Below are 23,862 nucleotides of genomic sequence, written 5' to 3' on the forward strand. Positions count from 1 at the left end.
CCCCTCCCACCCACCCGCCCATCCCGCTATAGCCCTCCCACGCTATTTCTACCCGCGTGACCAGGAGCTCCCTTCTTCCTCATCGCCGCGGTCCGCGCCCGCGATCACGTCTTGACTTGAGAAAGATTCATCTTTCATTGGTACAAAAAGTATTATTTTTATTATTAAAAGGAACCAGGCCAGTAGAATCAACCAGACTCGATTACGTCTACGATCCAATCGTCGCCCAACGTCATCTGCTGATGAAATCGCGCCACAGCTCTTGCAATGAAATCCACTAAACGCTTTATAAACTTTAAGCGTTTCTTTTTATATACGACTTAATAACGTCATTGTATAGCTAGAATGCTCTGAAGCGTCTAATGGATCCTATTATTGACTGAATGTTCGGCACAGTTCCTCCAGAAGGAGATCAGACAATCGGGCGATCGCGGATCGAATCGGCGAGGTCGAGGTCGTGGTGCACGCTTGGTCGCTACGAGGTCGGGTACGCTTTCGATTGATTGCCGTCGGTCGGTGAACACTAATAAAATGATCCATGCAGGGCCGACCCGAAGCACGCGCGATCGTGAGATCTCGGCCTCTCGGTCAGGTGTTGCACGAAGGGGTGTCCCGGCATCACTGTGTCCCCTTTCAACCGTGGAGATAAAAGAAAGAGAGAGAGAGAGAAAGGGGAGAGGTTACACGGAGAGAATATTATAACTTTCTTTATACAAATTCTTTTCAATTTTATCATGATTTCTAGTAGCGCAGGAATAGATTGTTAATAGAGTTTATCCTGCTGAGGAACGTAATAAATTTTAATCTCAGCTTCTAAAATGCAAATAGCATATTAGAACGGCAGGACAATAAATAAGGCAGAATGTCGAAATATTCATCGGTTATATAAAATTCTATGGCAATTTTTACTTAAAAATTCTATGGTAATTTTTATTTAAAAATCTTACAAGAATTTGACTGAAAAATTCTCTCTGTGTACAAGTAACTCGACGGAGAGTTATTGGTAATCGGGGAGTTAGACAACGCGAAGACGAAAAGCCGGCAAGAATCGAGTTTCAGGGACGATAAGTTTAGTCAATATATCAAGGAGATATCAGTTAAGCGGACATTTAACGTTGAAAGTTGAAACGTCGGAACAAATACCGGCCACGTATTAGATTTACAATTCTGCAAGATCGACTTCGAATCGTTCACGGCCTGAAAGACAGCGCAGTAAGCGACGGAACACCCCGTTCGATATCTTTCTACCGTCACCCTGATTGTGGAAGTCTCGTAACGATTTACAGTATTACAGTAAACGCGAAAACGTTCTTCGATGTGGATTCAAAATAGCGCAGTTGTATGCGCGTGTGCTCACAATCTGCGGATATTCAAGCGGTTTGCCCTCCAAGCACTTTAAATTATTGTCGGTTATTGCCAAGTGTCTAAGATTCTACTTACTAATTCGTAGAAGTTTGTTGTTTACCGATTTATTTATGTATCTAATCTAGGGTGACGATCGACAGGGTGAGATCGGATGACGGTGGAGCGAAGCGTTTGACGAAGAAGCTTAGACGGCGAGCTCTCTCTCTCGGGATTTTCACCGAGACTCGGTCATGTGTGCGAGCCGAGATTCTCACGGCCGTGGCAGTGTTCGATCGCGTTCTATGCCTACGGTTTTCAGACACGAAGGGTGATATCTTCTTACATAGGATAGAGGACACGAGTAAACAGCCTTGCCAATCATGCTAGGGCCTGTTCGCGAATTCAATTCGGCTCCTTTTTCGCGCGTACGACAGGAACGAGCGACAAACACTGCCACGTGCAAGGCAGGCAACGAAAAATAAATGACATCTAGTTTAGGCTAGCTTGGGGACGCCCCTGGATATGTCTGACGGATCGATGAACGATGTACGAACGAAGGTCTTGAATATCTTACAGTGGTGAGTACAGCTAAGATCTCGTAATTATGAGACTAGCGCGGCGCCACAGCGTACGCCGAGAGAAGACGCACGCTGACAATTATCGTGATGTTAGTATATTATGTATTAGATACGTTAATATATTAATTTTTGCACAATACAGGAAAGGAAACGCTCAGTTAGTCGTCATCCAGTTAGTTGTTAGTCGAAGCACAGTATCGATTTTAATCCGGCTCCAATTCATAAATGGGCAAAGAATGCGTATGCTTTTTCGATGTATGATATTTTCTTCCGTGCAAAATGGAAATTCTTCTCTCAGCGTACGGTTGATGAAATTTAGCGTTTTAGCTTTGCAGAATAGATACTCGCGTTAATACACACCGCAGAAACAAACGGCATACTGCACGGAAAAAAAGAACAGTCAGTATATATATCTTGTACTATTTAAGGACTGTCTACTGACGACGAAAACGGAAAGATAGAGAATAAAAGGAGCGAAGAAGACAAAATAATATGCATGGATGCTCGTGTGTGTGATTTTATGCATACATGGCGGATAATTCGATCGGATCCGAGAAACGATGAAGGCTGTCGTAGAATGCGCGAGCGAATATTTTTACGATTCAGTTGCAATCCTAATAAAATGACAATTTTTTACTATCGCTCCTGAAGTTTTACGAAATTTATTTGTTTCGAAGAAAGTGAATTTACCGTTCGTTTCAGGGAAAATTAGAACACATCGCTAATATGTATGGAATCGTATCTTTTAAATTTTGATATTTAAGGCTTTCACGGTGTGGAGAAATGCTCGATTTGGCTTCCGGGTTGGTGCCGCGTCCTTCGTGAATTTGTTTCCGATGTTACGCGAACATTTCAGTTCGCTTCTTCAGGGAGAGGAACACCTGAAACTGAGTCGTTTCTCGGCAGGAGTTCCCTCTATAAATGCGCAGAGGAAGATTAATCGGGATAAGAAGAGATGAGGGAGAGAGGGCGGAAGGATAGAAGGTGGAGACAGTCTCAGGTTTGGTCAAACGAAGATTTTCATAGAATTTTATAAAATTAGGAGGATGGATGCCAAATTGTGGTGTTTTATGATCCGGTATATTTCTATTGAGATTATTTATGAATAATAAGGGATATTTATGAATTTCTAAAGAAATTTCTGAAGTAAGTGTTCAGTAGAAGTCTTTCGTTTTGTTGGGAAACTGTTATGTTCATGTCGGGAACTTGCAGATAATTTTTTGGCTATATTTGTTTAGGATTCTGTCTATGACTCCTCATATGGAAGGAAGTTGTTGGACGTTATCTTTCGTCTGTCCTTATATATCCTTGTGAATCGGTTTGTGTCGAAAGTTATTCTAGTTTAGCGTCTTTTAATAGTCTTTCTTATTTGTCGTGGTATGTAACAGAATCAAGAATTGATAGTTTCTAGGATAGATGGTAGTGTGACGCAGCATGGAAATATCGGTCAGTATGCAATAGGTTACCCGTAGACCCCTAATGGTATGAGGAACCGTCTGGTTTTCATGTAACTGGAGAGCATCTAGGAAAGGGAGTTTGTCGTATTCTAAAATTTGATTCCTCTCAAAAACGCAACGAGATTATTTTCTATAAAACTGGCAATATCGACGGGATAACGGAATCAGTGTTAGTTATCGGACTAAATCGAATGTGAAGCGTTTCGTGTGGAAATGAAATCGACTGGCACACGATTTTCGCGTCGATGCTCCGCCATATATATGTATATACATACATACATACATACATATATACATACATACATATATATATATATATATGTATCTATATATATATATATTTATTTATATCTATCTATCTATTCCGCATACATGTTCTGCGATGGACGCTCGTCACACAGCAACTGGTCGTACATCGGCATTATACAGCGAGCGCAATTGATAGTAGGCACATGACAGATTCACGGCTAAATTGAGACGATATTTCGTTTCATTTACTGACCTTGAGCTCTTGAATTCGCAAGAGAAGATGGGCGCGATGGGAACGCGAGGTCTCGGTTCGAATGGTCCTCGCGTCGCTTCGCGACCAATCAGCTAAATAAATAAAAGAAAAGGAAAGAGAGAAGAAAGGATCATTTCTGTGCGTTATTTACATAGGTGACCATCCGTCTACGCGTTTTCTCTTCGTGCCCATGGCGCCGTCCTTTTCTGGCGAACCCCCCCTCTTATCCTACCCGTATCCTTCGGGTCTCGCACGGGACCGGGTCGAGGATCGGCGACCGCGGGTCCTGTGATGTAGGCGATCCTCCTCCTTACCTTGCACTCGCACGTGGTGCACTTGTCCTGCCAGGAGCTGCCCCCGTCGTGGATGATGCCGCCGTAGCTGCACGGCCTAGGAACCGTGAGGGAGGTACCGTTCGCCGGTACCTCTCGACCGCAGGGATCGTCCTCGCAGCGCGGGCAACAGTCGCCCTCCTCGGTCACGGGATTCGAGCAGGTCACCGGTGGACACTCCATCTGCCAGCAGTCTATATCGCCGTACTGCAACAGCCCGGCGAGTGGATTAAATCGGATCGAGCGAGTTCGAAGCGGTGGGATCGCGTCGTCACCGGAACGGAGGCAGCGCATCGTTGTCTCAAGACGCGACGATTCGACGTTCTCGAGGAACTCGAAAACGAAACTAACCCATCGGAGACCATAATTATCTCACGGATATTTTTTAATTCGTGGATCGGTTATTAGTTTATTTCTCGGAAATCTCATATTAGTTTATTAGTTATTAAAACCATGTTTATTGCGAACGATCGAAACAATAAGAGATATTTAAACGCGAGGAAATAAAAAATTTTTTACCAGCGGTACAGATATGACAAAAAATTAAATATCGAAAACGTAAGGATAAAATTATATATTGATCACGAAAAACTTGTTTTTATTCAATAAAAAACAGGGCGTCCCATAAGTGAGACACTAATGGGTTAGATATTCCGGTTCGGAAAAGTGTGATTCGCAGCTTGAAAGATCGAATCTTCGTGCAGCTCGATTACCATCGGCACGGTTCTGTCGGACGAACGATAAATACGCGACCACGCTTCGGTCGAGCTAATTACCAGGCACTCGCAAGTCTGACACTGGTATATCCAACGTTCTCCGCTTCTGAAGACCAGGTGATGAAGCTCCTGATGCTTGCAGGACGCCTTGGGATTGCACTGGGGACAACACGCGTCGCTTTGGCTGTCCGGCGCGCTGCAGTCGCATATGGGATCCTTGCAGGTGATCACGCCATCTTGACAGGTGCATCTCATACAGGCATTTTCGGCCGGTGTGAAAGTGTCGCCATTGTTGACCTCGCGCCCTTCGTACCAGCAGCCTGTGAAATCACGCGTGTGTCAAACGATGTATTAATGATGTGTTATTATACAAACTAACGCATATCTTTTTATTAGTTGTAGTGTTATTATACAAACTAACGCATATCTTTTTATTATAGCACGAATTTGTTCTCAGTCTTTATAATTTTAGGGGATTAGACATTCATGTGTCTGTATAGACAATTATGTACATTTATGTGTATAATTTCGACAATTGTACTTATATAAAACACTCATGTGTATAATTTAAACAATTGTACTTAATTGTAAAATACCTATATAAAACACCGATATATTATACCAAATTGCCCATGCACTTATAATTACGTTAGCAATTCCGGATTGCACGGAGAAGAAAGTGCGGTTATAATTAGTTTTAAGAAGCGAATTTTATTCATAAGGACAACAGAAATTTGGTTTTCCCTCAACCAAAACGCGCTCTGACTCATTCATTGTCATGTTAATTCAATCGAACTTTTTTCCCGCATATCTAGATTTATCAAACGATTGTACAGGATGTTGCGTCGACACACAGGTCAGTGTACAACGCTTTATCTACTCGCTTCGCTGGCAGGCTCGAACACGGATTTACCGGTATACACGCTCGCAGGACAATTTGCACGCACTTTTTCGCATTTTTTTTTAGAATAAACATGTGCGAGATATTTTGTAAACAAGCATACCGCGCTGAGTCAGTATCCGAGCGCGCGCGCCTACTAGCAATGCGAGTAAGTAACTCATTATATCGATCTGTATGTTAACGCAATACATCAGAGAGCTTTTTCAATCAATAGTTAATAATCGGAGGCGATTTAATTTGCCAAACGGGACGATGACTCATTTAAACGGGAAAGGTCAACTCACTGAGCCTGCACTCCTTTTCGGACTCGTTCGACTCCTTTTCCGGCGGGCATACGCACTCGTAGCCGCCCTCGGTGTTGACGCACTTGGCGGTATGGTGACACGTGTGCCCCCTCTTGACAGTCTCGTCGTTGCACTCGTCGATGTCGAGACACTGCGTGCCCTGGGTGATGTCGTGCAGGGCGCTCCTGTAGCCGGGCTTGCACCGGCAATAGTACCAGCCGGGCATGTTGAAGCACGTGGACGACTCGTGGCAGCGGTGCAGCTCGCTCGCGCACTCGTCCAGGTCGAGCTCGCAGCTGTTGCCGATGTAACCGCGCCGGCAGGAGCACCGGCCGGGAGCCACGCACACCCCACCGTTTTGGCAAGTCTGATTGCACACGGCTGCGGAACAGCAGAATTCGGTATTTTACTTCGAGGTGTTGCAAATCGAGCGATCCTGAGAGCTGAGTGATTTAAGAATCTGCCGTGAGCCCCACGAGTGATTTGCCAATTTGTGCCTCTAACGATGCTTCTCGGTTTGCGAATTCTATCTTGAATCTGTCAGCATCGGTCTTCTTTTCATCTTTGTTTATGCGCGTTTTACTGTACCGAGCACAAATTTCAAATCCTTACTGACGCTTTCGGGTACACGATTACCGTTCCTCCGTTTGCAACGTTTTTTTCCTTTCGTTCTTTTCGAATTTTCGAATTCTATCGAAATTTGTAATACCGAAAAGAAAATTCATTAATAGGTTGTCTGTAGTTAAGTAAGTTACGTTATAAAAGGAATTCCTGTCGAGGAACGACTCAACTTCAGATTGTCCTTCTGCTGAACTGAATAAACTGAAATGTTCACGAAACGTTGGAAACCAATCTACAAAGGCAGCAATCCAGAATCCAGATCGAACACTTCTCTACATCGTAAAAATGTTAAATATCAAGTTGTATGATACATTATTTATTTAAGCTAATAATAAAAAAAATAAAAGAACAGATTATTGAAAATACATAGGATATTAATAGTTAATATTAATAGTTTTTGAACAAGTCCTTTTTCAATTTTAACAGTAATAGAATGGCAGAAAATATCCATTTGTAGCATCAATAGGGGCAATTACGTAATGTTATATCTTGATATTCTCCACTGTTTCTTCAAGTTCGGCTTAATTTGCAAGGCTAATGTAGAACCAAAATTTCGTCTCGGGACGCCTTCGCGTGGAATTAAGAGAATTTTCATTATTCATTGTTACCATTCTTCTCTTCTCACCAGATTTAATTGACTTTCGATGTGGCTCAACGCAATCTTTTAAATGAACTCTTCGATATAAATCAACGATAGTTTGTGGGAGAGCTACTTTACGGCGCGAAATTTATTATTTCAGACGATAAAAGAGTCGAGCTTGAAAGAACGATGGAAATATCTATCCTTTGCTCCTTGTGATCTTCGCGAACGAGAAATGTCGAAGACAAATAAACTCCACCCTTCATGAATCTTCTCTCGCCATTTTACTCATCGAAACGATAGGAGTGTCCGTAGCCGTTACGATTGTTTGCGCGCACACTCCCCCGCTCGAGAACGAACGTTCCGGTAAAGTAAGTGCATGCGAGAATCGTTTTCTATTTCCAACATCTCAAAATCCTCCAATAAAGGCGTGTGCGTCAATAATCACTTTACGATTCACTCTCGAAAATAGATAAGTTATTTGTAAGAGTGCCGTCCCGTAACTCCAAACACGGCTCGAAAGCGGCAGAAACGATTCTCTCGTCGCCTCATCGTCCGTTACTTAACATTGATGCGACGTTGCCGGGATGAAAGACGGCGCTACGTACGTTTGCATGTGTAACCATCGCCGGTGTAACCGTCTTTGCAGACGCAATAGTAACTCCCGACGGTGTTGACGCACGTGGCGTGCTCGTCGCACGTGTGATCACCGGTCGTGCACTCGTCCACCTCGGCGCAGTTGAACTTGTCGATTCTATGGTAACCCGGAAGACACTCGCATGTATAAGAGCCAATCACGTTGACGCACCTCGTGTTAGCGTTGCAATGGTGACCGTCCAATCCACCTTGTTGCTTACACTCGTCAACGTCTGAGTGACGAGACGAGGAAAGGGAAACAGAAGAAGTGTCAATGGTCACCCATCGAGTATTTTCCAGATATTAAGTCGGTCGAAGAGTTCGATTCGATTTCCAATAGATCCCGTTGCACACATGTATCGGATTGGTATGAAAAATTTGTTAATTTTTGTTGAATTTTTGCAAGAAATATGATGAATATATTGAATATTAAAAGGAAAAAATAGAAAGTTCTCGTTAGATGTCTAAAAATACATTGAGTCGATGCTGTTCGTTTTATTCGTAAAAATTATTAATCCTTTAAAATTAGATAATTTCATTTTCTATTTTCTGTTGGGCAAACATGACAAATCTTTTGCACCGATTCAATAAGACAGACGACAATGTTGATAGTGTTTTGCTACCGAAACGTTGGCGAAGGATGGCACATCGTCGACGACGATTGCTTATTTAATGAATCATTGTCCGTTGAATACACGCAATAAAATCGATTCTGACTCCGAAATCAAACCGAACTTTTTGATCGATCCAATAGAATTGCAACGACAGAAAAAGATGAATCAAAGATACGTATACAGTCGATGGTGAAAAGATCGCGACGATTTTTGCTTCAACGGATTTCCGAAGAGGTGAAAAAAACGTGCGATCGTTTTTCACTCCCAACTACGAAAGGAAAGAAAACGCATCGCAACTTTTCGCTGACGGCTACTTGAACGTTATTCAAATGAGCGTGGTAACATTCTCTCGTGTACTCGTTTCCGACGAAACTTTCGAGCTCGAGTCACCCGAGCATCCGATTTGAACTCAAGTTTGCACAACGAGTCGAATGTGAGTCCAATAACGAGCACAGCTAGGCGGAAAATACTTCGTGCGCAATTAATCGCGCGAGCACAGTTAAGCAAGTTAGATAAGTTAGGTGAGTGTGTGTTAGATACCGTGACAGTTAACACCATTCCCCTGGAAACCGATATCACAATGGCAGGCGTAGGTCGTCTGGAGGTTCAGGCAGGACGCGTTAGCGTGACACTTGTGGCCCTTCGCGCAGTAGTCCACATCTGGTATTAAATTGGGTTAGCCAGGCAAACACGGTTTAATGGTTAGAGAGGATTCGATTAGCGAGTAGTTCGAGCGGCTTTCGCCGGGACGACCGTCGCTCCTCGATTTCACATCGGTAACCCTCCCATGCGTAATGAGGATCGAGCTGGCCGTAATTAATAATGGATAACAGGGGAAACCTCACGTCGCCGGCCGATCGTCTCGATCTTACGTGTCAAAACTAAAGTTAACATTATAGCGCATTTAACATACGTCTTTATGATTTTGTAGACCGTGTAACAATCATGTGTAACGTGCGTGTAACTGTTGCCGAACTCCTTTCGTCGCAACTTCGCGCGCAAATGCATGTCCAAGTGCGACCTACAAATCCAAGTGTGTTATTTTAGCTTTTCTCGCACATTTCTTACTGTTTTAAATCACGTCATTTAACATGATTAGACGTGTTAACGCTTAAAATTTAACACGGTTAAACATTTCGAATGACGTAACCTAAAACGACAAGAGATATGTAAATAAAGCTTCAGTTAAATTGTAATTTTTAGACGTTCGTGCATTAAAAAATAACACATCTGAATTTGCAGTATACGTACGTCGACTTAAAGAGTTAATGAAAAAGAAATTTCATGCATGAGAGGGTTAATTAAAGTTAATGATGCGCGAGCTATGCAAACTATGCTTCGTGTCTCTCTCTCTCTCTCTCTCTCTTGCTGTCGCCGATCGCAAAGCTCTGTTATTTCCTCATGCTTGTCATTCTTCCAAGCTGATCGCTACATCATGCTGCGTGGAATATTTACCCGCCACGAATTTCAACTCGCGTACAACGACGAGATTTGTACACACAGAAAAGTATATACTGCATTCGAATAAATATTACTCGTTTCAAATATTTCGTAAGTTCATATATCCGCAAATATATTATAGTTTAGCGCAAACTTCAAATTTATTCAAAATATATTCTAAATCCTAGTAGGTTTTGTACATCAATCAAGAATATTAAATTTAAAAAATTTTGGTTTGTGCTTATTCAAATCAACCGAAATTAACTTTTTCCCTCGGTAAAATTATTTTATAATATTCTTAAAAAAAATTAAATTTTTCTTTCGAGTACGTGATAATGAACATTCCTCAAATTTATTGTGAGTATATTTTGAAACTATTATCAAGAAAACATTCTTTGTTGAAAATAACTATTACTCAAAGGAAGGAAAATAAACTGGAACAATCGCTTTTCTTAACGGTAAAATAATATTTTTCTCTGTGTACGCTGAAGTATCATAAATTGTGATAATTTACGTGAGGGAAAAAGAGAACGCTCGATAAAGCATCGGCTGACTAGCCAGAATTCAAATGAAATTCTCATCCTCGGCCATGTAAGATTTTATCGCGTGACGCGATACGGAAGTTGTCGCTCGCTCTCGGAATTCTTCCCCGTGACGAATCCCAAAGAAATGTTGGCATTCGCCTCCACGTCCGGTCCGGCCGGCGTGAGAAATCAACCCACCTGGGCAAAACTTGCAGCACTCCTCCGCGACGCTGATTTGCTCGTTGGGTGGACACGGCAGTGGTGGGCACCTGGTTGTGTTGTCGTATCTTTTGCAGTAGAAGCTACCGTCCTGACAGTCGCAATCGATGCACTGTCTCGGCGAGACCCTCTCGCCGTGATCGTATATTACGTCGTGCAAGAAACACTGTCCTGAGGGCGAACGACGAGATGAATAACGCGCGGCACGGCGCGAGACAGAGGCGGGTCGATGACGAGGACGACGAGGAGACACGCTACGCGTCGTCGACTAATCAGCCAGTCGCGTGCGCGAAGGCGAAAAGGTCGGATCGCGTAATAAAAACGCGAGCGACTGGCGCAACAGTTATCTCCTCGCCGAGGACTTCCGTCGCGACGCACCTTCGTAAGCCAAGAACTACGCGGTGTTCAAAAGCCAAAAACATATGGGACATGAATGATTTCGCAAACTATTCTCGGCGAGACGTGCTTCTAAACATCGTAGGATCCTCCTATTTCGTTAAGAGCTCTGAAAATCGTGACTTTGGAATCGATAGGAGTCGGAAAGAAAAAACAAGTAAAAGAAAACAGCTCTTCCCCCTGCGGAGGAATTACAGTCGGTATACGTCGGTTGTTAACGCAGAAGTCGAGATGAAATAAGAAATGTGAGCAGAAGCCGGAAAAGTGACGCTTCACTTACTGAGACAAGTTGGACAACATTGCCCCTCGAGAAGGACAGGGTTCTTGCAGTCAGTCGGGGCGCAGGGTATCGGCTTGCACATGATCTCGCCGTGAACGCAGGAGCACTGCTGGCAGTCCTCCTCCCACGACGCGCCGTCCTCGTGGACGGTGCCGTTCACCCTACACGACTTTTGGCACTCGCACTCCTCCACGTTGCTTATTCTGCCCTCTGCAGCGGCTAGCTGAAAGGAAGAACGTCCATGAGCGAAAAAAGGGATAAGAATAACACAAGGTCTAAGCGTGACATTCACGAGCGTGAAGCCCCGATACGCGGCGATTTGTAATTCCAGAGTTGCGTTTAGTACCTCATCGCACCCTCGGTGACTGTTAAATCGTCCGATTACTCACCCTACGAGTCAACTCGTTGAGATTGTGCATCAGTTGCTCCACGGTGTTCTGTAATATCGAAAATTGACCGCACGTGGGACAGGACGAGTCGAGCTGGGGACACTGGGAGAGATAGCCGTGAGGTCCTGATATCAGCTTGACGTCCTGCAAAGCACCCTGCGGCGCGACAATCACACGGTGAGCTTTAATCGGCCGCCGAGTAATTCTCTCCGTAAATTCCGGGAGATTTTTCAGTTGTGACGAAAAATCTGAGCTACATAAGGTGTCCCAAAATCATGTCCTGTGTCCTTAATTAATATGATTCTTTGAGACGTTCTAAGACGAAAGTTCAAGTGCGAAAATGTCGGGGTGTCAGTAGTTCCCGAAATACAAGCGATCGGAAAAAAGTAGCGCTTTTCGTAAATTAAGCTTCGAACGACCGAATGAATAACAAAATTATTTTCTTCGATCAATTTCAAGCGAACTTTACTTTTATGTAAGTTTATTCTAGACTTTAGTTACAAAGACATGTTATGTTGAAAATTAAAAAGTCACTATGAACAAAGACTTTCCTCGACATTTCCGTACTTGACCTTTCGAATGTCCCAAAGAATCTGTTCTTTTAAGGACACAAATTGATTCTAGGACAGCTTATATAAACAAGCTCTCAGGGGTATACAATCGAATGAAGAGACAAGGCCAATAAAAACTGATCATGGTTGGAGAAATAATAATAGTATAGAGAAATAATAATATTTGACGGTGTAATAACGTATACATCGAATATGTTTAACCCCCGTAGTTTAAATATTTACCGCAATAACCGCGATTGACTCTTATTGGTTTTTTTCGTCATTTTCTTCGGACAAAAATATATTTCTTATCGTGCACGAAAGAGAGAGAGAGAGAGAGAGAGAGAGAGTTACAAAAGGACATAAATTAGAAAAGTGAAGTTAAGAATTAAACTTTAATAATTAAATGAAGAACTAATTAATGAAAAGAAGAATTAAAAAAGTATCAAAGGAGGTCACAGATATTTAATTAAACTTAAATCGACCAAGTATTTTATCTGCGAGAAGGAGACGGGAGGGATCGAGGAGAGGGACCCTCACCTTGAAGAGAAAGTGCTTGACGTGCCTCTGCCCGACCCAGAGCTGGAGCTGCGACAGGGTGAAGTTGGTGTCGGGTGAACCGGACTTCAGCAGTCGTCTGTACAAGGGGTGACAGTCGACCAGCAGCTCGACCTGCGAGCCGCTTATGCTCAAGGCGACCCTGTGCCAGCCGCCGTCGGCCATTCGGAAAGGGAATGTCTCGACGTGTAAGTTTCCGTCTAGGCGTGATAAGTAATGAAGTCGAAGCTCGTCCTTGCGACCGCTGCTCTGCAGCTCCAAATACCTGACGCACCGTTGTATTCGTGACCATTTATCGCTTACCGAACACTGAACTTTATGCGCTTTATTCCACGATCTCATTCGAAACTCTAGTGTTGTTCTGTCATTTTTACGACGCGTTCCGACGAGGATGAGACTGCCGTTTTTTATAAAAAGGACAGTTCAGTGAGCCGACATTTGAGATAGGCCAGCCCGCCATCGAGATGCATGAACATAAAGTAACGAAACAGTTAAATTTTGCACTAAATAAATGAGTCTGCATAAATGCGTTTTAATTACACATCTAAAGAGAAATCAAGCAACTGAGTTTTGCACTGCAAAAAACATGTTTAGTATTTGTAAGATAATTCGTTGAGATAATTACGTTCGGAAAAACCATTTTTATCAAGTATTATTATGATGTTGATTGTGATGATTTTGTATGCACATATGTTATTGTTACCTTTCTGTTAAAATAACCAAAAAATGACTCGGCATAATAAATAACTAGTTTCAATGAGTCATTTTTCTCTCGGTGCATCTTGAAAATATATTTCTTAAAAGATCACAATAACGTAGGTGCGAAATGTCAATCAGCATTATTTACGATGAATACGGGCTCGCCTATGTGACGGAGAACGCCTCGTGCATCGTGTGTGATAGATTCTTGCGTTCGTCGCATCGAGTATCTTCGTGGAATTCGAATTAGCCAAGAGTTATTCCATCAATACGTCCATCTCGTCTCTGTCGCGAACGTCACCGCTTCGTCAACACACACAAGGTCGTCGTGAAATTTCCCCGTTTGATCGAGAGCGAGATCGCGCGAGACGGTTGAAGACGAAAGGATTAAGAGCGTCAACCTTGTCCGAGCTCGGACCTATCGCGGAACAATTGAATTACGCAGTCGCCGCTAATAGGATGTGTATTTACGGGCGCGCGTAATTAAGCTTCGGCAAGCTTGTTGGCCTTTGGGAGGCTTATTGGATTTTCATTTAAATTAATTGTAATTGCCGGCACGTTAACCGCCACGTAATGTGCGCGAGGGCAGCAGCGCAGGCCTATCCAATTTGCATCAGCTAGGTCAAAACGGCCAGACTGCAGCTCTCGTCTCACCGACGATGGAGAGGATACAGCGAGTTAAGTGCTCCTTCACTGTCGCTCGACAATTGACACACTGACTTCCTTCGGCACGTCGGTGCACACCGCGCCGATCCAGAGACCGGACTCGTGCGCGATATATTTGCCACGTGGAAATAATTTCAACCGAGAGACGAAGCACCGAACGAGCGTAATAATACGTGTGAATTTCAACGGTCGCATGTAACGACGTTGATTCTTCATCATTTTATCACGCGCGTAATCATTCTATAATAACTCGTCGCGTTGCTCCGATTAAAGTTGATATTACTCTGGAATTGTCGTGCGTTACGTGGATAATGTCGAGACCGGATGACAACGTGAAACATGCGAATGCATGAAATATTTGGCGATCGTTCGCGAGAGTTACGTTCTGTGAAAATCGTATCACACCCATGAGATTCTGATGGTTCGTGAGAAACCTACTGCCGATCGTTTCGTGTATTACACGGATATTAATAATAGCGATAATAGATAATAATAATTAATAAACTTTACTGTGCCTTAGGAATTGCATAAAAACGTAAAGAACGCCAAGACACAGACTAGGATACATTTTTCTTTTGAATACATGATAACGAGCTTTTCTAAGATTTGTGATAATTATATTTCAAGATTATTGTAAAAAAATAAATTCTTTCTCGAAGATAACTATTATTTAAAAGAAGGAAATTGGACTAAATAATCGTTTTTCTTAGCAGTAGAATGATATTTTTTTCTATTAACGAAAAAATGTAATAAGCGAGGTACCGACAATATTGCTGCTACAGTCACTTAATCTGTAACCAGGGTTGCAAACGGTACTTTCTTAAAGTAATTTGTTATTATTATCGTTACGCAAAAAGAAATAAGCTGTTACGATTCCCGTATTTCCTCAATAAGGACCTCCTATTAAACTAAACGACGAATAATAATAAGAATTGCTAATACCAAGATTTCCAGATCTACAATTTGTTGTTCAACAATAATCGAAAAATTTATCATTTCTATCTGTGTTAACAAGATAAAGCAAGTAATATTAGGAAATGATAGCAATTTATATCGTCGATTATATTAATTAGAGTTTACTGAAAGTTCAGCCTGAGTTCTAAAAATCCTTTCTTTTACGATTCCCGGCCACGCAACCCTGTATTCTAAGTGTGCAAAGTAACAGTCGAAATAATCGTTTTTATTACTGTTATCTGAAAAAGACAGTTGTGTTATCGTTGCCGTCGTTGAAAAGTCGTTACCGGAGAAAAGTAACTAATAATAAGAACAACTCATAAGAAGAGTAACGACGTTCCATGCAACGCGTTGCTTCCTGTAATATCTTTCGTAACGTATAAACGAAAACGATATACTTGCGGGCGGAACGAAGTGTGTTTCCTCTTTGCGGTCTGCGTCATTCAACGACGTTCGAAATAGGTCACAGGCTCTCCGGCCTTCGTTCCGGCCATCGAGCGCCGAATACCCGTGCACCGTCGCCAAGGGACGAGGGTGGACGGGCAGGGGGTGACTTTTCGGTATTTCGTACCTATTGCTCCCGTTCGTAAAGGCGACGATCGTCCCGGAATTGGCTTGCTCCTGACGCATCATGGCGGCTATGGTGAATTCCGGAACCTGCCGGAGTAGCGCAACCGCCCGTTCGAGGCTCGCCTGGTTCAGCTGTAGCTCTCTTTCGCCTGAAGTAGTAAAACACAATGATTGGTGCGGCAGGACGGTGAGTGCGGCCGACCAACCGCGCGCTCTGCAGTCCTTGACTATATATTCCTACGGATTGCCACGACGAACGGTATCCCGCCGTGGTGTCGGTCTCCAAGTCCGCGCGTTGCACACATTTTACTCTTTCCGCCCCGAAAGTGCCGTAAAGGTGGGATTTTTCTCGCGCAAAACTCGAAAAACGCCGTGACGATGCCCTTCGGGGTTTTAATTAGTTTCCAAACTAGCGCGCCAGTTGGTTCAGATCTGTTTTCTAAATTCTCTAAAGTGAGGAGTCTCACTTAAAATAAGCGGCAATATTTTCATTCGAAGTGACAATACTGTGAAAATACTGTCACTCAAAATCGCAAGAATGATCCGTTCCAGCTTAGAGTGAATTTTGACTCCACACAGTTTCGAGTGGAAATATTTTCTCGACGATTCAGAGTGGAGAATTCACTCTGTACAAGTGAAGAATCATTCGAATCCGAGCGAACTCGGCTGATTTTTTTTTCACTTTTTAAGTGAAATTTACTCTGAGAAATTCGGAGAGAAAATTTGAAATTCGAAGACGCCGTCGCACCGTTTCATCGGACATTTCCTACGGCGCCGCTGCGGCATTCTTAGAGCGTAAAGAGTTACGATTGTCTCCCGATGGTTTTACTTAGTTCTGTTTCATACGATCAAACGCACCAAAACGGAAAGGGTGGTGTCGACGTAAGGCGAAAGCACGAAAATGGAACGCGCTAATTTCATCGGCGGCTATCGGCGTGGATAGCGAGAAATATTGCTGCGGGATGTTGAATGCAAGTTCGAAGTGTGCGCACAGCTGAGCGGCTCTCATGAGTACAGGGAAGAAGGCTTGTCGCATGCCGTGCACGAAATCGATGCGGAGCCACACCAGGCTGATTTAAATTTTTAACCCGGCCACCTTCCAGGTAAGGCTGAATCCGCCCGCCCCGGAAGGTGCTTCGGTTAGAATTTAGAGCAGAGAGCGGGCGATCATTATTTATGTGGCAATCTTTCGAGTCGCGAGCAACGGCCGGGAAGATATGTTTCACCAAGGAAGTGATATTGGGGTTTAATAATACAATGTCGAATCGAGCACACACTGATTCGCGGAAAATGCTGCTTAAATAGCGTTGCATATATTCATGGCCGTCATTATTAACGTCGAGGACTTGTCGGGGGAGTGTTTGCGTTATTTATGATGTTTGACGAGCGGTCGAGATTAAGGTTTCACGATATTGTATTCCGAACATGCGCCTTTGCGAAAAGCAATTCAGGGAAAATCACACAGACATTGATATGTATTTTTCGTAAAATTTGGCAGCATACTGTTTCGCTTCAGTATTAGATTTTTACGTTATTCTATCTGACAGAATCTATCAGTATTAGATTTTCTACATTACTCGTGTATTTTACGCAGAAACAACAGAGGATCGTTAATTCCGCGTCAAAGTCGCGCCATGTTTGCTTTATCGTCGACGTGCGAGCAAACAAGCAGCAAAAAACTCACGATGTAGCTCCGAAATAACAACACTTTTATGTTACGTAAAGCGTCGTACGTTAAACGAAGAACGGACGAATCGACGGTTATCTACTGACTGCGGTAATGCGAAAACTATCGATTCGGCGGATAATCCGGCGGGTGGGTGATCAAAAAACAACGACGCACGCCAATCCGGATTTTTCGACGCTTTTGTTAGTCATGGATTCTCTGTGCATCGTTCTTATGTAATCGTATCAACGCGGCTCCTCTGGATCCGAGCTGTTAGCGAAACATCAAAATCAGTGCGGTGCAAATTTTATATATAATTACATAGTTTACGAAACCAAATATAATATTTAATATAATATATCAAATATATTATCAAATAAAATATTTAGCAAGTTAAGCTATAATTAGGATGCAATTGTGATACGTTTAAACGCCTGGTACGAGGATCTTTTCTTATATTCATCTCTCTCGAATCGAAATTTTAGTTTTCTCTAAATCCCATCGAATTTGAACAAAATCAAAAACCTCGTATAATGCTATATGTGCTATTGACTTTCGACACTACGGGTGATTACCCTCCTTTTTTCAGGCTTAAAGAATAATGTATTTATGAACTATTTTGTTAAATTTTACTAAATTGATTTCTACTTTATTCATTTCATTTCATTTATTTACTTCACTTTATTTCATTATCCATTTCCATTTATTTTATTCAATTTTATTTCATCAAAGAATATAATTCTTTTGCCGACTTCTCGCTAATAACATCCGACCCCACTCTTTATCGGCTTTATAAGTAATTCGTAAATAAATCATTCTTTATTCAGTTTGAAAAAATGTTTCAATTAACGAGCATTATGAATTCATCAAACGTTTCGGTCGCGCGACTTATTTCATATTAACGAATTATTTAATATTCAATGATCTCAATAAACCGCGCGAGAAATATGCGAGAGGCTTGAGACACTCGCCGATTATCCGGTAGACGCGTAGTAGAAACATCCGCGCTATGACGGACCGTCCGCTGGCGTTCCCTCCGTTGCCGCGCGACTACGAATCACATCGGGACATCCTATCGCACCGAATATCGCGCGCTGTACAAATCGATCGCGGCCATACTTTGTGCATATTCAATTAACACGTCGCTTCGGAATAGTGGTTGTTTGTCCGAGGGTAGGTAGGCATCCATTAGGCAGATTAATACGGCCATTTGGCAAATTACATCGCAACTAAGCCGTGGCAATCGACAATCTTGCTGTCCGTCTATAGCGGTTTTGATATCATCGTCATTAAGCGGTCTGTGTAATGTGTCACGTGCAAACGAGAAATCCCGCAGCTGTGCAATTACGGCGTGTGTGCGTGCGTACATTTGTGTGTGTGTGTGTGTGTGTGTGTGTGTGCGTATGTGCGTACAAGTAGGATAAATTGTGCCCTTCGGACTGGCAGTTACAGATTTATTTGTTTATTTTCGCATCGCTCACCCGTTCGAAATTCTCCCTGTACTTAATCCCGCAAATTTTGACGAACTTCAAGAACCAATAGACTGTTTTTTTTTTAGATTTATAAAGGAGAAATTATTTAGTAATTATTTAATATCGATTATCTCAATATATTCCGCGTGTACAACTGTCTTAATTGATAATTTAATAATTTTACAACTTGACCATTTTGTAGTTTCGAAAACATTTGATAATTGTGATTTTCAGACACCAAATGTGTTCATTTTTTATTTGTTTGGCGATTTGTTTGGCGACTGATGAGGGACGATTTATTATCTTTCCGCAGATACTGATTGTTTTGATATTCTCGCGCACATTGTATCTTTGTCCGTGACCGAATCATTACGCCTCGACTGACGAGTGACACATATATCGTGACGTGGAATATGTATATCAGTGATACATTTTACATGTCCCACACATCGAGCGATTAAAACATTTCATCGGCTATTGAAAATTTAATCGAGCTCTCTTGCCGGCATTGATGCGTTCATATATCTGTTCACGTTCCAACCAAATCGTACGCGAGTGTCAATACGGTGTCAGTGTCAGTAAGTGTTTGAAATAGTGAAACACTCAAGTGCTAGGTGCAGGAAGCCAGGATGCAAGGATGCCGAGATAGGACAGCAATGTATCTCTCCAGGTATGTTAGTCTTAAATTATTTATTAAATAAAATATCTCCGATTTTAACACCTTGACGGCCACTGCCGCGTATAAGTGACTTCTTGCTGCCAGCGACTTCATAAAGTCGTTTCATAGAAATATTTCTCGATAATGATAGTTTACAATTATAATGTCCTATAATTAATATTATAGGAATTATATATATATGCATATGTATATATAAAACTAGGTGTACAGATTTATGTACAAAAAGGATTGGTTTCTTTAAAAAACGTGCTCTCGAATTTGTTGGCGGCAGTTGAACATTTTTCTGAAATAAATGCGGCCGTGAAAGTGTTAATAATTATTGATGAATTCACGATAATAAGGAGACACCCGAATCGAAATTTAGAATCTTATTCAAGGCCAGTCATAGTCTATTATTGTGTGATAAATAGATAATTATCTTTATAAATCTCTGATTATTTGTTAGTAAGTTGAATATCGTAACAGCCGGTAGCCGGAATTATAATAATACCGCCTTTCTTACTAAATTATTTATAAAGCATAATATATTGCATTTGAAAAATCGGTTATGTTGCTAGTAGAAAACCGATGATACTAAATAAAAAATGTACACGTCTCGAATTATATTTATTTATCATATTTTTAATAATGCAATTATCGGTTACATTTTTATATATTCATTCAACGAAAATAAACGTGTCAACGACAGTCAACGTGTTTAAATTTGTAACATGCATATTTCCACATGTATGAATCCAAATAGCTGAATGGCGGCTCACGAATATGAATCTATAATTAATAACGCTCCCAATTAAAGTTCAAATTTACAACTACGAATATTGGCCCAAGTTTCACAAGTGCTGAAATTTGTTTTTCTAATAATGTTCTTTAGGACGGAAATTTCACTTGGAATCTGCCAAAGCCCTTTTTCATTTTTAAATGAAAGTGGAAAGCTAACGGCCAAATAACTTTGTTATTGCACCGAATACAAATCCAAATATATAACTACTATCTGTATAATATAACGACTATCTTCGATTTTGCTCAATATCAAAATATTCAATCAAAATTTTTAATAAAACGAAATGAATTAATTACTAAAAAGATTATAAAAATATAAAATTTAATTGCCCATTCTCTAAACTTTATCTTGACGACAACAGCAGTAAGCAATAATTAACAGCATTAAGATAGAACAATAGCTTGTACAATGATAAATCTCGAAATTCTATCCTTTTATTTTTCAAATGTAGGCAATATTTACAGGATTAATGTAGAACCAAAATTCCGACCTTTGTGTCTCCTATTAAGATCCACTCAACATTATTAATTTTACGAACTCATCGTCCAAGTCGAATCTCGCGCTCCTTGCGTAATCGTTCTTTGCACAGAACAAAATTTGTTCACCACTTTTGAACACCATTGTATCCTAAGTTATTCTCTTGAAACCACTCGCTCTTTGACGCGTTTATTCGCCGTAGAAAAACTCCAGCGATCCACTCTTCCTCGATTTTGACACAGCCGGCATTCGGTTTCTCTCGCGATAAGAAAAGGAAGAAGAAAGGGATCGCCATCCAAATAAGGGACACCTCATTACATAGCTGCTGCGTGCAAAATGCGGCGTACTGCCACTGGCGGGCTTCTCGTGGCGCAAAGTGCGCCTCGAATTTCAGGCGCACCGGCGGTGCGCAAAAAGTAACTGGACACCTGACCGATAATAAAGTGTCGGTGCCTTTCGCGCGAGTCCGCGCCACCTACGACGTCGAGGGGGCCGTCGTCGATCAGCTACGACGTCGTCGAGCAATTACGTACGCGCAACGCTTAATTATAACGTAATACCGACGGCCTGGCCGGTGCGGTGGGACGCGAAGAAAGGCCGGCCGACCAGCGAGAAAAGCAACCCTCTGCTGAGCTGCTCACTCGTCTCGAAGGGAATCGTTACGCTCGAGTTGACACGCATGAGCTGCCAACCCCCTTGCGCTCCTAGTGCTGACGCGGGCAGAAACCATAATTTGACCGTGAAATTTTGTTTTCTCTACACGAAGACTAGCCGTACTTTCGAACACGAGGAGGAGAAACGATCGTTTCCTGTGGGGTGGTTAAGCAGGGTTAAGGTTGTTCACCCTCCTGCGTGCATTAGCGCATCACGGAAATAAGGAGAGAATTTCCAACGATCTCTCTTTTCCTCAACCTTGAAGAGACGCGAGGAGTTTAGAATAGAATAATATAATAATCTCTTGACGATTTATATCAGAAATAATTTTGGCGATTCTATATTAGAAATCATTTTGACGATTCTAAAGGATGTCCCGAAATTAGATAGACAAGCTTCGAGTGCTTGTAAAAGACACCAAAACAAGTAATTTTGGCCAATAAACTCATTTCCGCAAATGAGCCGTTTTCGCACTAAAGTGAATTATTTACAGCAACTGTTCGAAGTATCGTTCTATTTACTTCAATATTAACAATTTTCTTCCTGCCCCTAGTTTTTGTTGCTATCTCTTGATACGAAACATTAGTAAGAATCGCTTTACTAAATTGAAGATTGTTGGAAATTTTCAAACAGGTGGAATTAGTATTGTTTGTTGTTGACTTACAAGTTCAGTGTCACAACGTTTCTTTAATTCTAATTTCGAGACAGCCCGTATAATAAAAATATTTTGACGATTCCTTCACTCTATTCTCGAGGGATTTCAAGGTTACAGATCCAAATAGATCGCTATAGTTGTATCGCTTTAATGTCATCTCGGAGATTATCGTTAAGCCTAATAGCGTGACAGCGATAGGTGCGTTTCCGCCCTCCGCGTTAAAAGTGCCATCGGCTGTAAATGTTCAGTTCAGTTTCATAATCCTGCGCGCCGAGCGATCTCCACGCGATTATCGTCAGCATAACGGCACCGTCGCAAATCCAAGTCTTATAAAAATTACAGACGGTCGATAACAGATACTGTCTATACGCAAAGCGAGCGAGCGAGCGAGCGAGCGAGAGAGAGAGAGAGAGAGAGCGCTCGCGTGTATGCATCGATCCGATCAATTTATTATATCGTCGTAAAATATTTATGGGACGATTCAATCAACGTTCACGCTGGACTATCCACGAGAACGAGGCAGACCTCACAAACGGACGACAATTTAATTCCGATATACCAAAAAAAGGAAAAAGAAAATTACTTCGTGCGAGGTATCGTGAGGAATAATTAATAGAACATCGCCAAGCTTGGCCATAAATAAAATGCGGAGAATCCCAGAGTGGTTTTGCTCGAGTCGTCGAAATCGTCCGATTGTACATCACCCCTCCCCCTCAGTTCAAGCACAAAGGGGGTCGCGGCTGGAATCCCATTTTCCACGTTCAGAGAAAACTCCAACACATGTCACTGTAAATCATTCTCGTTCTTTGTCCCGTTGCGGCGGCGGGTGCGAGCGTTAAGATTCGACGGTTCATACGCGAGATAAATCTAATCCCAAGGAAGCTCCCAGTGTGTGTCCGGGATGTGAACGAGATGGGGTGTGCGGCTTAAATAAGAGAGATCTGTGCGGGAGATAAGGACGTTCGGGGGGAATGGGCTGTAGCGTACAAATATTTCTCTATTGCTATCGGATTTGGTTTCGAGCTGATAAAGCGACGGTCTCTCCCTTTCTCTCTTCCCTTCATTCTCTAGCGAATCGACATCGCTTGAATCTCCAGAGGCGAATCTCGAAATTAAACGAACGTTTCGCAATTTCGCATTTCCGGAATTATAATGGGGCTTTCGGTTCTCATTAAGGTTGCTACACTAACATTGCGATATTTCGCGAGAAATTCGAACGAATCTTTCGCTTCCTCGATCTTACCAAGGGTACCACGTTAGCGCCGCGATTTCGAGAGAGATTAAAACGAATCTCTCCGCTTCCCACGCTTTTAAGAAGAACAATTCGATTTAATTTTCAGCCACCTTTACCGTTGCGACCGAGCCGTGCTCGTATGCCGCGGTTATTAGACTCGGCGCGCGTGGAAAATTATCCGGGCTCCGCGGAACCCGCCTTTTTCGCTTTTGAGCTCGCCGTCCAATCCTCCGCATCAATCTCGGCGTGTTCATTAGCCGTAGGGGTTACAACGCCGCACGCTCCGGCCGCGATGTAAACATTCGCCATTCATCGCGCGCCTTCTCCCGAGTCGACCGGCGAGAACTCGATGGAATTAAAGCAAACATTTGCGTAGGCACGGAAAAGAAACTATATTACGATTACTATATCTGCTCCCCCCCCCCCCCCCCCC

General features: G+C 42.4%; 1 protein-coding gene across 3 annotated transcripts in view; it reads right to left on the reverse strand.

Annotated features, from left to right (window-relative positions):
• The window catches only part of LOC106751945 (protein kinase C-binding protein NELL1-like), a 92,718-nt gene that overhangs the window by 9,066 nt on the left and 59,790 nt on the right, over positions 1–23,862 (reverse strand). For 2 of the 3 annotated variants that reach the window (XM_014633254.1, XM_014633253.1), the window contains exons 3-12: positions 15,813–15,960; positions 12,905–13,187; positions 11,814–11,969; positions 11,425–11,647; positions 10,728–10,919; positions 9,106–9,225; positions 7,924–8,184; positions 6,115–6,495; positions 4,990–5,249; positions 4,196–4,420 (exon numbers count right to left, since the gene is read on the reverse strand). In XM_014633254.1, coding sequence (XP_014488740.1) covers positions 4,196–4,420; positions 4,990–5,249; positions 6,115–6,495; positions 7,924–8,184; positions 9,106–9,225; positions 10,728–10,919; positions 11,425–11,647; positions 11,814–11,969; positions 12,905–13,187; positions 15,813–15,960 — 2,249 coding nt within the window. The remainder of the gene's footprint in view (positions 1–4,195; positions 4,421–4,989; positions 5,250–6,114; positions 6,496–7,923; positions 8,185–9,105; positions 9,226–10,727; positions 10,920–11,424; positions 11,648–11,813; positions 11,970–12,904; positions 13,188–15,812; positions 15,961–23,862) is intronic. The other variant, XM_014633255.1, reaches the window with a different exon arrangement.

Source organism: Dinoponera quadriceps, unplaced genomic scaffold (assembly GCF_001313825.1).
Source record: "Dinoponera quadriceps isolate SergipeBrazil2010 unplaced genomic scaffold, ASM131382v1 scaffold426, whole genome shotgun sequence".
Classification (NCBI taxonomy): Eukaryota; Metazoa; Arthropoda; class Insecta; order Hymenoptera; family Formicidae; genus Dinoponera; species Dinoponera quadriceps.